Genomic DNA, 15681 nt, shown 5'->3' on the forward strand with positions numbered 1-15681 from the left:
AGCCTGAGACTCGAACCCACGCAGACAGAGGTGAGATGGCAGTGATCCTTAGCGGCCCCCAAAATAAAGAGTAACAAAATTATTATGTACATTGAACCATAAAATAAATAAATCATTCGCTACATAAATCTAAAACTCTACTTGCAGTCAGACTCGAAACTGATACATATGTACAGAGGTTTCTTCTGTTACCAATAATCATGATCAAAAACCAATACAAACTAAACACAAATTTAAAAGACTAACGTACAACTATTTCTGAAATATATATTTAAAATTAATGAAAATATGTACACCTTAAAATATTAAGAAATGCACGGGGTACAGACGGGGCGGTTTCCCCGGTTGCTAGAGGTCTTGGGGCTTCAAAACCATGGGCGCAAAGAACAATCTACGTACACCAACTGCTACCACCATCACAGGATCAAAGGTTTGCACCGTCCTAGTCGGGAGGTCTAAAAATGGTCTGCAAATAAATCTTGGGTCCAAGCCGTATAGAAGTATTATATTTTTTCTTCGATTTATTGAAGAATTTTTTTTCTTCCAAGATTATACAAAAAGAGGTAGGGGAACGCTGAGTTTTTATAGACCTAATTGGAACCTTGAGTTATCATAGACCTGGAAGGGGAGCCTCGAGTTTTCTCAGACCTGGAAGGTAAACCTTAAGTTTTCATTGACCTGGAAGGGGAATCTTGAGTTTTCATAGATCTGGAAAGGAAACCATAAGATTTCATATACCTGTAAGAGGTGACTCGAGTTTTCATAGTCCACCACGGCAGAGGCACAAAGACAGGATTTTTAAAAAAAAATTGTTGTCATTAATGATCATGAAATTGAATGCATATTATTAAGACGGTTAGAGTAAGTTAGATCCCCAAGAAGCAAGAGAGTTATCATTGATATTTCTGACTTACATACTTTGTTTAGTTTTCGATATTACTGTTCATTTCTGCTCAGATATACAGAAACAAAATATAACTAAAACCTTACTTTTATTTGATGAAACCCTTAGATAGACAGTACCTCTATGAAGATTAAGTAACAGCAAACAATTTGCAAATGCTCCTTATCTTATCATTTTCAGATTTTCCACCAATAGAAAATCTGTGTCTTTCTGTCATCATTCGGCATCACGACTTCGATATCAGCGCACACACCTGACGGAGAGGTCATAGTTTTCAGCCATAGTCTTTCCTGAGACAGCATTCCGAACAGAAGCAACATGTGGGCTCTCCATCTCTGTTTCGTTTTTGTCTTTCTCGGCTCCTCCTTGGCGTATGAAAACAAAACCGTCATACAGTACTTGATAGATCATGGCTATTCAACTTTTGTCAGGCTTCTTCATGATACGAAATTAGATGAAGTGCTCAAGGGAAGTGGTAAGCTCAGTTCTGGAAGCGTATGAGACCTGCTCTCTCTCTCTCTCTCTCTGTATATATATATATATATATATATATATATATATATATATATATATATATATATATATATATATATATATATATGACAGTACATGGTCTCTATTTTACTAAACCCAAAATTAGTAAGATAAAATGAAGGAATTCTAAATTGCTACAAAATTCTGATATGTTCTATGGTTTGTCTTGCTACTAAGGATCAACTAGATTGAAAGACAAGCTGCGTCTGAGTCGCCATCAAGCACGGTGTAGTTGATGCTATAATAGTACTAACAGTAAATGAAATTAGCAACAATGAAGTAGTTTTACTAGTAGTAGTTGTGAAGTAGCCTCGGTTGTAGTACTAGTACAAGTGGTCATTATGGTGTTTGAAATAAGGTCTACGGATAGGTCGTAGTAGTGGTAGTAGTAGTAGCAGCAGCAGAACGAGGAACGGGGGGACTTTGAATAGGGTATTCTTTCTCGAACGATATAAACATTTTGTATCAGTCAGGTGTGACCAAATATACCTAACTGTAGTAACATTGTTACCATTTGATTTATTCGCGTATCTTTCTAGGACCATTCACAGTCTTCGCTCCAACAAACGCTGCCTTTGCCAAGCTTAGTCCTAACATACTGACATCGCTGACGTCAAACCCAAACAAGCTTACAGAAATGCTGAAGTACCACGTGGTACAAGAATTCAAACTCGTGGCTGTTGTGACTGGAATCGTGAATGAACCAACTCTGCAGGGTCAGACCATCAAAGTAGAGAAAACCGCTACCGGGGTAGGTTTAAGGTGTTGTTTTTTGTGCGGAAAATACACGGTTTTTTTTGCTGTGCTAACTGTTGAACATGATTTGAAGTTATCGATCTCATATCACTTTAAAAAAAAAAACCTCTTATTGAAACAGTAAAGCCCGGGTAATCTCGAACATTAACAAAATCTTTCTTTCTTCGAAACTGAACAGGTTTTATCCTCTCGAAATCACTCTCCATCATTAAAACTTCCAACTTTTATTGGATGAGACTGGTGAGTCCAGAATTATTCTTACGTCATTACGGAACCGAGTTCAATACATCTGAAATTAAATTGTGTATATGTGCACAAACAAGTGTGTTTATGTTATATGCATTAAAGGTGTGTAATACAAAATTATTAAGATAAATACTGTGTTGGAGACAATGCATACTTTTAATTTTGTCGTGAATTTAATAACCTCTCAGAGAAACTCATATGCAAAATGACACTTCTCATCCCCTTGGAATGTTAAATTTGCATGTATGTCTGTGAATGTGTGTGCGTATGCCCATGTGTATGTATGTATGTATGTATGTATGTATGTACCGTCAACTATACTTTATCCGAATAGATTTGAATTCCCTGTTTAAATTCCAGAGTAATTATATGAAAATAACTCAGCTTGATAAGAACTTCTGATAACACGAACAGATTATTGCCATCCGCTCGATTTCGTACTAACAGGAGCGGAATATATAATCTTTGCATGAATGTTCATTCATGTATATGCATATTCGCAAGGAAAACAATAATGCATACTTTTTGTTTTCAGCTGGTAGTTAATGATGTTGCACGCATTCAAAACAGAGATATTGTTGTCGCCAACGGTGTAATACATGAAATCGACCATGTGCTTTTGCCAAGTTTGATTTCGACTGAGAGCATTACGGAGATTATCATCAAGGACGACAGTCGTTTCAAGGACCTGGCTCTCGCCCTTGCCATCACCAACCTCACACAGGTCTTAGAAAGTGAGATGAAATCGCATCGACTTTTTTAATTATTGTTATCTTGGCTAGCTCATTTATTTATTATTTTCCAAGTACACTTAGTTTAGGTCGCTTAATATTTCCCCGTATGCATGCATTCTTTATTAATATCTGTCTGCGTATGTCTTCTTATTTTGGTATTTACCTCCCTGCCTATCAAGTAATTTGATGGCTGTGTTAGTTAGCTAACTTAGCTCTCGTTTGTAACTGCTTTTTATGAATAGGTAATTACTTGTTTATCTGTCTAAATGCATCAAGAACAAAAGTAATGCTAATATTGCTATTATTGCTACTAAGTTTACTGATGATGATGATGATGATGACAAACGAAGACGAAGATTTTGATTGTATATAGACAAAATAGTGAGTACAACTACAGTAATAGTCATCATTCAGGGTTATAATCAAATAATTCGAGGCGAGATATAATTAGCCCGTATCCCAGTTTGACAAAAACAGCAACATCAGCAGCAGCAATAATAATAATAATAATAATAATATAGTAAAAACAACAATAACAGTAAAAGCAAATATCAAAAACTAAACTGAGATGACTGGAGAGGAAAAAAATCGAACATATTAATGTTTTGACATGTGACTGTTTCAGGTTTGTAAGCCTTGAATAGAGAATGACATGTCTGATTTCACGTTCGTTAAACTTAAAAGAAAACACAAAACCTCCCCTTCACTCGTGTTTATTGCAGGTGGTGACTTTACTCTGTTTGCTCCTACCGACGAAGCTTTCCGCACTGTCACACATATCTTTCAATTGAGTACGGCACAGTTAAAAGGTAAGAGTACCAACGTGCTCAGATTGTTTATTCTCGGGACATTCACATCTGGAGGACGCTCCCGGAGAAAAACCAAAACAAATTCATTTGAACCAAAGTAGGTTGAGCTATTGCAACGGTTATTATCTCATAGCAGCATCTTGGTAAATGCTCTCATTCAAATCTCGTCGTCTAGAGATTTGCTAAACTTTTATGAGATATTGCGATGGGCCAAGCATGATTCCGCTGAAAACAACTTTCCCGAATAATTATGCAAACAATAAGGACGGATTTCAGCTGTTTTTATTGGATCATTTCGGTGATTTTGCTGTTCTAATGCTAATTAAATAATGAAAACTTATCATTTAAAATGTTCTTGATGAAGAGTATTGGTGGTCTTTTTACCAAGGTGTAAAAGTGAAGGCAGTTAACTAATGCATATTTTAATGCCTTTTCCCTTTGGTAAAATATCTCTAATTTGAATTTGTTATGATCTACAAAACTGTTTCATAACTGTCTACGGGCGACATTTTAATGTACTGAAACAATATCTAAGACATCATAATTATCTAAAGGAAAGCATATTTTCTCCATTCTCAGGCGATAATTAACACTATAAGTACATATTCCTCACCGCTCCGGTGGCCTAGTAGTTAGAGCGTCCGCCTCAGATGCGGGAGGCTGTGGGTTCGATCCACGGCCGAGTCATAACAAAGACTTGCAAAAATGGTACTAACGGCTGCCTTGCTTGGCGCTCAGCACTAAGAGGTTAGTGTTAGGACTGGTCGGCCTGATGTCAGGATAATGTGACTGGGTGGGACATCATGCTACATGTCTGCGGCATGATACCCCAGTGCTAGACATAACTATAAACTGTCCCACTGCAGACATCGTAGCGATATGACTGAAAAATTGTTAAAGCTATGTTAAAAATCCAAATCACACACACACACACACACACACACACACACACACACATTCCTTAAAAACATAGTTATTTATTTGTATGATAAACAAAATGTGGAAACCTTTTCCAAAGATCGTTTTTTCTTTATCCCTTTCCCGCTATTTAAATATTTACTTGGAAACAAATTAATTCTGGATTTATAAAATATATTTTACTTACAAGAGGAGTGTGGTCATAATGGGATTCAACTTTTTTTCACTAAGTAATCTCAAACTGCTTAGTGTATTTGCATTTGTGTAGCGGGATGCCAACTACAAAAAAAAAAAAAAACCCAACTAAAATCCGATATGCCGTGGCATAATGAGCCGTATACCGAGTTTGCATGTTCCTAACAATTTGACTATTACAGTCCTTTGCAAATAGCAACTTTTTGGTCAATCCCACTGATCCTGCCCCATATATATCAATGTCTGACACTCCAAATTATTCAGACTAATCATTGAACTATACTTGCATTCAGACCCACCTTGGCGTAAGGTTAACGAAGAAGGCATGAATGTATTTTTCGATCACATAACAGAAATAGTCGAGGTGGTCCGAAAAAAGAGAACATCTGGCGGACAAAATGTTTGACAATTGACATTTCTGCAAATAACTATGCCAGCACACAACATAAGCATTCTTCTGTTTTGCAGAATAATTTACATGGTCTCCGAATGCGTCTTTCGATGGCAAAAAACGTCCCACTTGAGATCCTTGTGGGACCTCTTCCACATTCATGGGTAACTTCCTCCAAGGCCCGGGCCGAATAAATTATTTTTAAAGCCACAATCTGTTATGTAAATTAACGGGGGAAAAAACCCAGCTCAATCGCTGCGTCCGACCCGCGGACCGTATTTTGCCCTGCCCTATCCTCAATGTTGTAAAAGTACCAAATCTCCCATTCGCAACTTTCGGGTCAATCTTAAGGATCATATTTCCGTTATACACCATTAGCTGTCATTCGGACCACCCCTGTAATTTATAAAACAAGGATTGACAGAGAATTACTGGCGAACAAAATATATAATTGTCTGCAAGTGTATATGCTGTCACACATTCGAGGCCATTCGAAGCATCTCATGTAAGTTCCGATTCTTTTCAGAACCGATCGCTTCTATTTCGGATATAGGATTGCTACATGTAAGATTTATCGACTTTCGAAATTGAAGAACTTGACAACATTTATAAGCTACGCACCTTCGAAAATGAAGATTTCACAATGGAAGGGTTCCAACCAGTATGGGAAATTTCACATTTTGCAAAACAATTGTAAGCACATTTTTACGAAGATTCTTGCCTTTATAGTAATTACAATCAAGCAATATATTACAGCGGCTTACTTCTTGGGGACAATGCAGAACACAGGGGTTCATTACAGAGAAATTAGGAGTCAAACTTGTAACAATGTAACACAAGGGAAGACACGCGTACGCACACCTAGGTAGTTCCAACCCAGCTAGTGTATCCTAATTGCGTCTGCTAATTTCCAGATTATGCCAGTCGTAATCAAGAATGGTTCAATTTTTAAAACAGCTCGACACACTTCGTTCAGTTTCTGACATATTGGAGAAAATCAAACAATTGTTCGCCGTTGTTGACGTTTCGACAAGAATTGGCTAATTATTTCGGGCAAAGGAAAATTTCCGTTGCATCTAATTCCAATAATCAGACAAATAATCACAAAAAATCTAAGAATTCCTTAAAACGGTGCGCTATAACCAAATGCACATACCCCAAATGTATTACAAATGGAATAAGAAAACTTCATAAATTATAGAGCCGAAAGTCCAGTCGCTTAGTTTAAAACGGTTTTGCAATAGGATGTATGAACTATCCCTTATGATGCTTGTTGGTTATGTTCGGATATATGTTACACTAGGGGGCAGAAGCTTTTGATACTGATGCGGACATTTGGGGAAAATGTGTGACAGAAGGTGAACACATATTTTTTTTTTAAATCACATTGACATTTGATCAGTGCACAATGTTCTCTAGTACTAAACATTGCATACTGTTCCATGGTTATTTCTTAGAATTGTAAACAGCTTGTACAAAAGCAGGCTTACCAACACAATGGTGTACAGTGTTAGATTTATCTAGCCCATTCTCTTTAAACTATTTTTCGCTTTAACAAATTCAGAAATCCAGCATTTAAAATCAAGAAATTAGCATACCTACACTTCGTATAATTTAACTGGTGTTTCTTGTGCAAATACATTGAGCGTCTATTTATGGTTTTTCCACATTCCATTGCAGTGTTGATTATTCACTATAATATATTAATTTCCTACATGATTAAACCCGTTTCTTATACACAGTTGTAGCATCTCTGTATTTGTATTTCCTTTTACCATTTTCTATATCAGTTTTTCTTTGTAAGATTTGTACCAATTTATAATCATTCCTCTGCTGACATTGCCGCTCTGCCAGAAAGCTTGTCTCTTTGCGACAACAAAGAATATGCCATTAACTTCAGTAGTTTCATTTCATTAGCAATCAAGCGAAAGTTGTGCTAAAACTGAACATTATAAATCTTTAAACGCACCGTGAAAAGAATACTGTATTTTACTTCCTCCAGGTGGTGTACAAATTCTTTCTATTTAAAAAGATTTCGTTTAACGCTGTGATCATTCTTTGAGATTGAATGTTTCAGGGATGAGGTAAAAGTTATAGATGGTCCAGGAAAATTGTATTGATTATCTAATCTTTGTGTAAATCGCCATACTTGTTTGGTATGAACTTTGAAAGAAGTTCAAACGTACTCAAGAATCCGTCCACCTCCCGTGACTTGCACAACCTTGTACAAATTCTAGTAGACAGCTTTTGATCATTTGTATTTATTTCTCGGCTTTCTTTAAATGTATAGATAATGAACTTTATCTTTTAATAATATTTATTTAATGTCTTCTGTGACGTCACACATTATCACGAGAGGATATCCACTCGTGATAATGTGTGACGTCACAGAAGACATTGTCATATTTGTCGTTGTGTACTGTATTGCTTTTAACTGTAATATTTTGCGTTGTACTCTTTTCCATGTGATCAGTACAGATAAGCATGATGTTCACGATTTAACTCCTTCGGTTTCTGAAGCATTGTTTTTCACACACCTATTACCTTCTGAAAATTCATTATCTCCTACGATCTCAACAGTTGTAAGCTATCTAATATTGTTGTCTTGTTACTGTGCTCCGGTCGTTTATTTTATTGGAAAACCTTGCATGTGATTTGTCATATCTTTTCCGATTCAAATTACATACAAATACCTCCATTCTTATGGCCTTCAGAATCTTTTCCGCTTTGTACATGTCATCTTGTTTGTTGTATAGAGATAACTCTTGTTCATAACACATGTCTGTATTGTTCTCTCTCTTTACGTCTTAAAATTTATAAACTCTCATATCACCAAAAATTATTTGCGCGATTCTAAATATTTCCTCGGTAGACCCAGGTAGGTAGCCCTTTGCAAATATCGATTTATATTTTGAAATTCTTACTCTTTTACTAATTTTTAATTCATAAGTTCAAATTTTATCAGCTGTCATGTAACCAGAAAGACTGATCTATATGTTTTAACTGTTTTCTCCTTTCTTTCCTTTTCCTTACGTATGTGTTATCAGTTAGTAATAATAAAATTATTAGTAAATATGTTTTCGAGATTATGCACTGTCTTACAATTGGACAGACCGATCAGGTGATATCTGAGAAGAATTAAGCTAATTCATACTGGACGAGTAAGATCTATCACGTGAGGCTTATTGCAACGTATAGCGGTAATATATTCTTGAAGGAGAGAAATGAACAATCAGATTTGATTTCTTTTTTGGAGTCATTCTTATTTCTTGTGTTAATGTTGTAACATCTAGTATGCAGACGTGTTTTATGTTGTACTTAGATATTTGTGAGGAAAAACCATTTGTGTGGACTGTTCAGTGGAAACAGAAAGTGCTCATTGGACTATAATATATTTTGGAACTGTTCCGAATTATTCAAAGGTGTTCTAGACGACGCCATTTTTACAAAGTCACGATTGTTGGTGGACAAGTACATTTTCGGTTCAAAAATTATACGGAACTTTTCATTCTTTTGGACTTTAATAGAACTTTTCAGGATTATTTTGGATTCACTTCATAATACTACTCTACGTTCCTCTCACATTTTCGTTTATAACTTTTACAATTAAATTATTTGTTAAATTTTACAAGACTTGTTGGTTTTACTTCTGTATTTCAGTAATCGTAAATCTTGTAAACAAATGCACTGTATATTTTGCTATTGAGATTGCTCTTTTCAATATGAACTCATGAAAATAGTTCAATCACCTCTCTGAGAACTATTGAATTTACAACAATATAGCCTATTGCCATCACTTATGCTGTACAATAATTTCATCTTATTTCTCCGCTCTACTCGATGTACAATAAATAGTGTCTCATGCGATTTATATGAGTATTCAAGTGTGCTGGCTGTGACTCAGACGTTTTAGACGTATATCACACTACTAATTGTATAAAAATTCTAAAGAAAATATCATTCTAAAATTGCTCCCATAAATATTTCCAAAATGTCCATCTTAGTATTTAACTTCTTTTTCGCAGGGGTTAATATATATTGGATCATAACCTATTGGATATCTTTATCCACACTAAGCAATCAAACCTAAAGCTAAGTTATTTGTGATTTTCTTCTTATTTCCTATTACTGTTGCTATTGTGCAACGCTTTTTTGCGCAAGTCGTACATGACCAGTTTACCCATACAGACTTTTAGGCTGTCGCATGCGTTCACATAATATCTTCTGGACTAGTTGCATCAGTCTACATCCACATGAAGTTTACTGTTTTAGTTTTAATTGTTAGCGATCCTTTTAAACCACGTGGTTCCCGGAGGTCGTACTATAGATCAGATAAACAACGGTGACCACTTGCAAACACAGCAGGGATCAAGTCTTCTCGTCACAAAGAACGCTGGAGGTATGTCGTGTATATTACTCTTGCAATAAGCGCTCCCTGCTTAAACACCCCGCCCCACCCCACCCCAATAAAGCCAAATAGCTAGTTAGGCCGTTAAAAATACACAGGCATATCAAATGTTAAGCTGACGTTTCAACAAGTTTAGTTTCAGTGGTCCCGGTTCGTAAGGCACAATACGCGATGACAGGTCTTAGTTTATGTTATTAGTCTGTGGTGTGAGTTGTACACAAGAAACAAATACTTTTATCAAAAAAGTCACTGTACAAACGAATACTTTCAATTTTAATTTCCAAAGTAGAAAATGGCAACAATGAGCTAAGATAACTCCGCCTACTCATTTGCATAGAAACAATTAAAAAATGAAATTATAATATTTTTTTAGAACATTGTAAATTTTAATGAAAATGTATTGAGAGTACCGAAGTTAAGACTGTTTGAGATTGTATATGGCACAGAATGATGAGCATTTAGAGGTCAAACCATCAAGCTTGTACAGTCAGACAAGAAGCGTGTTCTGGCGTTCTGGAGCAAAGGAGATTCTGTTAAATCAGGGGCAGATAATACATGTGCCAACTTGTGTGTTGAGTCATAGTATCGAACGCAATTACTGTATTTTTAAACATGTTTTCACGTATGAAAAGATTCGAAACTAAATGTTTTCCTTTTATATTTTTCAGCTGTTTTGGTAGATTCAGCGTCAGTCACTGATAAAAATATCATGGCAAGCAATGGTGTTGTCCACGTCATCAACAAAGTTTTAGTGCCCACTGGCATCTAAATGTAATGAATAGCCATACTAAGCTGAATACTTGGGAAAGAACTGTCATGGAAGTATCTTTCTAGATACCATTTGATTTTATCAAATATACGGCAGATTTTTTGTTACCATGCAAACGACCTGAAACCTGCACAATAACTACACATATGTATATTTCATGAATAAAATATGTGAATATCGTCTGATACCTTTTATTATCTACACAGTACACAAAAATATGTATCCATGCGTGAAATTTAAAAAAGAGAATAGTTGTATGGCGAGTGAAGATGAAATTTTTGTTAATATATTGTGCAAAGATTTAAAAAGGCGTAATAAAGAACACACACACACACACACACACACACACACACACACACATATATATATATATATATATATATATATATATATATATATATATATATATATGCTGCTATTTGGTCAAAGTCAGGCTCTAATCTGAATAAAAGTTTCTTCTAATAAACTCAAAGGCATTGCTGTAATTAAATTACGCTGAATTTATGATTTCAACGTTTATTTAAGCGTAAAGGTGCAAAGTTGCCAATAGTTCTTTATTGCAGTCTGCCCCATGAGACCTGTTCCCTTAAACGTTTTAGTTTATTTGTTACATAACACAGTGGGCTTTAGTTGGTATCATTTCCTAGTAAGTATAGTTAAAACTAGGTCGCTAAGTAGGAACGATTGACAGAGGGAAACTATTGCTACTTTCTACTGAATTCATCAACAATTTCACTGTGTTGTGACATTGGAACAAACCTTTAAACACTACACAGCAAATGGCTTTCATAGTATCAGAAACATTTTTCTGTGGATGCCGCTCAAGAGAGCTTTTAACGCATATTTTTCTTCTTTTTTTCTAATCGTGATGATTTTTTCCTACGAGTAAATATTTGAAGACATGTATCTATTCGTGTGTAATGCTCATGATAAAAATACCGGTTGAACGATTTGACCTCATTTAAACATTTAAGAAGTACGGCACCAATGCGAAATCGTGACCAATTTAGGGCATCAGGGCACACTCACAAGAGTCATGTCTGATGAACGTGTGTTTGATTACACTCCGAAAAATACCAGATGACCGGTTCACACGATGACTAAGACCTTTCAGAACTTAAATATAATGATATCATCAATATAGTCGGTAAAACCACTAACACGCATTCACATCAAAACACATTCCACAGTAATTTATAAACATGACTTGCCATACAAATACAAACGTAGCTAAAATTTAACTATTACTGTTACCCTAAAGATAGATTTTGCAACCACCTGGTTAGCCGTGTAGATGAGCGGCACCAATCCTTTCTGTAACAAAGACAGCTGACTGAGCAACATAAATACTTATTGGCAGTTCTTTTCACCCTTACAGTTTGAATCCCATAACTGATATTAAAAAAATATTGTAATGCCATTTAACATTTAAAATCACAATTGGAGATTTCTGTTTAACCTCATTGGAAACTGTCAGAACCCAAAAATTCCATATCCGTGGTTCCTACAAAATTCTGTTTGTAAATTGCTAATTATTGTGTTAGAAAGTTTTGCTCTTACTAAAAATGAAAGTTGGAACCAGAGATTCTTTAAGTGATAAAAATATTGAATATGGCAACATAATGTGCATATAAATAGCCATCTTCTAATATTAACAAATCATTGAAAATTGGCAAAACTTAATTGTACAGTTGGTTGACATGTTGTCTTTTTTGTTACCACGTGATATTGTTATTAGAACGAAAAAGAGCTAGAAAAAAAGGGAGACAATACTTTCAAAAATTAAAAGAAACGAATTGATTTTGTGACAAACCGAATTTTATTAAATGCAAAATGTGTAGCAAATTAGCATAGTATTTCCTAAAGTTTTGCATTCTGGCACTTTTGTAAAGTAAATTTTCTAAATGTGTCGTCTAGGGTTTCCTAATACACAGGATGTTGAAATATTTGTAAGCTATTCACCTTTAAAATCAGTTATTGTCCGTACCTGTGACGTTGTTTAGTTTATTTAGGTTCGGTTACCCTCCATAAATCAGTACTTGTCTGTACCTGGACGTTTTTTAGTCTATTTCGATTAGGTTACGCTCCAAAAGTGAGAGCAAAAGAAGATTAATTAGCTATTTGTGAACCGGAATTCCTTTTAAACGTGCCATTTACGTATATATTACAATAACTAATTTCTTTTCTTCAGTACAATTTCCCGAAATCTGATTGGCTAGGCTAATTTGTATTCTTTTTGTTCATACCTGTATGAGCAAATAAAAGAAATATACTAATTTATCACCACCCGCTGCCACTCCTTTTCACCTGACATTCGCACATAATTATTTACAAGATGTAATGTTAATTTACATCAACAATGAGGGTAATGCGATCAAATCGTGTTCTTTGTTTATATCCAAAAAAATATGTGAATTGAAAAGTACAAATTAGACTTTATATTCTTCAGAGAATAATAACCTGAAATTTTGGTCCGATACCATGGGGTGGAGAGAGAGAGAGAGAGAGAGAGAGAGAGAGAGAGATGATAAGGGTATATTTCGAAGGAATTTAATATGGATATATTCTGCTGTAGCAGAGAAGTTAGACATAATCTGGGTGAATCGAACTGGTGAATTCCAGACTAAATGTTTCAAAAAGTAAGTTAAGTCATGAAATTTTGGCATGAGACGCGTCGTTTTGCACTTGTCGAGGATACTCGTGCTTGACATAACAATTGCTTTGTTGTTGTTGTTGTTGTTTTGTTTCGTTTCATTTTGTGTTTTTTTTAAGTAAAGATTCTTCAATGATTGCAATTACAAGCAGCGCTCAGCACTCAATCACACTTTGGTGTCAAAAAGATACTATTAGCTTTTATCAAACGTAACTGATTTATTTAAAAGCAAGCTGAAAAGAGAGCTAAAAAGAAGGATAAGCAAAAGCGTACTTTGGAGCTATGCCATCGTCTCTCGTAGACGGACGGATGCCAAGAACTGATTTATTTTGAGTACTCTTATCACTTGTGCATTCATGAGATCTATAAACAGTTGCGACTCGCTCCCTTTGAAGAAAAAAAAATCCTGTTAAGAATACTTATTGTCCAATACCAGTAAACTATAGAATATACTACAAACGTTTAGGAATTAAACTCTTTTTAATTTTATGAGAAAGATGTGGTTAATTAGATTAAAACTAGATATCCACTGTCCTACGTGAAGATCTGACACGATCGCTTAGGGGTCATGTTCTGATGACCCATATTATTACCATAATCGCTAACTGTATAAACCAATCAGATGAAGTCTTATATCCACGCATTTGGGATTATGGCTGAAGAATATCAATGTGTGTTGAACGATTTTATTCTTTTACAAATTTCTTAAAGCTGATTTCCATTGCCTAATTCAAAAGTCACCAGAAAATGACCTGTAAGCGGTCGCTGTCAGATCTTCACCGAGGACAGTGGAGATATGACTTAATCAGGTTGAAGATAAAATATCAATTATATTAGAACTCTGTTTAAATTTGAATATCAAATGATGCATGTATATATAAATATATGCGTGTAATAAGGTATATTTAAATTTTTTTCTTGTCTATACTAATATACAAGTATGCAGAATGCATAATGTGCAAGCTATATAATGACAAGGCAAACGTGTACAGTGTTTTATCGTATGTGTACCAAACGTGTACAGTGTTTTATCGTATGTGTACCAAACGTGTACAGTGTTTTATCGTATGTGTACCAAACGTGCACAGTCCAATTGCTACAATTTGACCGCAGAAATCTGACTGTGCCCCACATGTGCACATTCATTGTTACAGGCTGACCGTAATTCCTGACCATGTACCCAGATTGTGTACATTTCATTGTTACATCTTTACAGCAAATATCGAACCTTTCCGTCCAGGCAAAGCAAGGTATGCTAATCCTGACCTAATTTTCTGTAGCAAAACGGCAGATGTATAGTCACGCCCTACGGACGAGTGGCGGGCAGGTACTGGACCTGATATGTTATCTCCAGAAGTAGGCCATAACAAAAGAACTGAAGGAAAGGGACAGGCACGCGACCTGACCCGTTATCTCCCAAGGTGGGCAGATAGGAAAATCCAAAGTCATTGATATAAGCCAACTTGTGTATAATTAGAGAAAGTCACCGATAAAAGTCTACTTTTGTATAATAAGTAAGAAACATGATACTTTGATATGTCAAAGTTATTGCAGTGGTAAAAATCACCCACAAACGTTTTACTTGGAACCCATTATTATGTGTGCCCGAGTGGTTTTCAGGACCATGTTAAAAAAGATGATTAAGTACGGGTCTGACTAGTATCCCCACAATGGCATACGCTAAGGATGTTTGCAGAAAAAGGACAGACATAGGACCTGGCTTGTTATTTCCCTTTGGGGGCATATACAATTAAAATTGAAAAGCAGACATGCTACACGACCTGGCATGTTATTTCCTAAATGGCAGCTAACTAGGATTTCAAAGTGAAACACCCAACGGGAATTCTGCTGCAACCACGCTAACGTGGATAATGTACAAACGAACACCCATGCTTTCCGTTTTAATGGTTCTTGGGTATTTTAAAGCATGCATAGATCATCGCAGACAAATTAATGCCATCAGAATGAAATTTATCCGTGACATGCGAGTTATCAAAGCAAACTTTGCTACTATGGTTGTCCAAAATACTGGTAATCATCAATTTAAGATCGCACTCACTTCGTTTTCCAGGTGACAGTACATTTCTTTGTAGATCCTATCTGCTGCGTCTTTTGTATGTTTAATTATCCCTGCTACAGGTAATGGGTGCAAATTTGCAAGAAATCTAGACATGAGCTGACAAAGAACATGTTTAACAGTATTTCCTGTGTAAAAACGTAGCAAAGGCGACCATATTGTGTGATTGCTTCAGGTAATATGTCGGCATTTATATTGTTGTCTCCGACAAGCAGAATTGCAATGTCGGGGTTTTTTATACGCACTTTTGGGTTTATATAAAGTATCAAAAGCTGGTCGACTGCACG

The 15681-nt window shown here is 35.6% G+C and overlaps 1 protein-coding gene across 1 annotated transcript; it reads left to right on the forward strand.

The window, feature by feature from the left end:
- The first annotated feature begins 1118 nt into the window (after window positions 1-1118).
- LOC149797485 (periostin-like) lies at window positions 1119-10846 on the forward strand. The gene is made up of 6 exons (XM_089960424.1): window positions 1119-1379; window positions 1978-2189; window positions 2976-3174; window positions 3897-3983; window positions 9773-9886; window positions 10564-10846. The coding sequence occupies exons 1-6, from the start codon at window positions 1223-1225 to the stop codon at window positions 10662-10664; spliced, it is 870 nt and encodes a 289-aa protein (XP_089816550.1). The 5' UTR covers window positions 1119-1222; the 3' UTR covers window positions 10665-10846.
- The last annotated feature ends 4835 nt before the right edge of the window (window positions 10847-15681 follow it).

Source organism: Sinohyriopsis cumingii, chromosome 6, assembly GCF_028554795.1.
Source record: "Sinohyriopsis cumingii isolate HCF-2022 chromosome 6, ASM2855479v2, whole genome shotgun sequence".
NCBI classification, from domain to species: Eukaryota; Metazoa; Mollusca; class Bivalvia; order Unionida; family Unionidae; genus Sinohyriopsis; species Sinohyriopsis cumingii.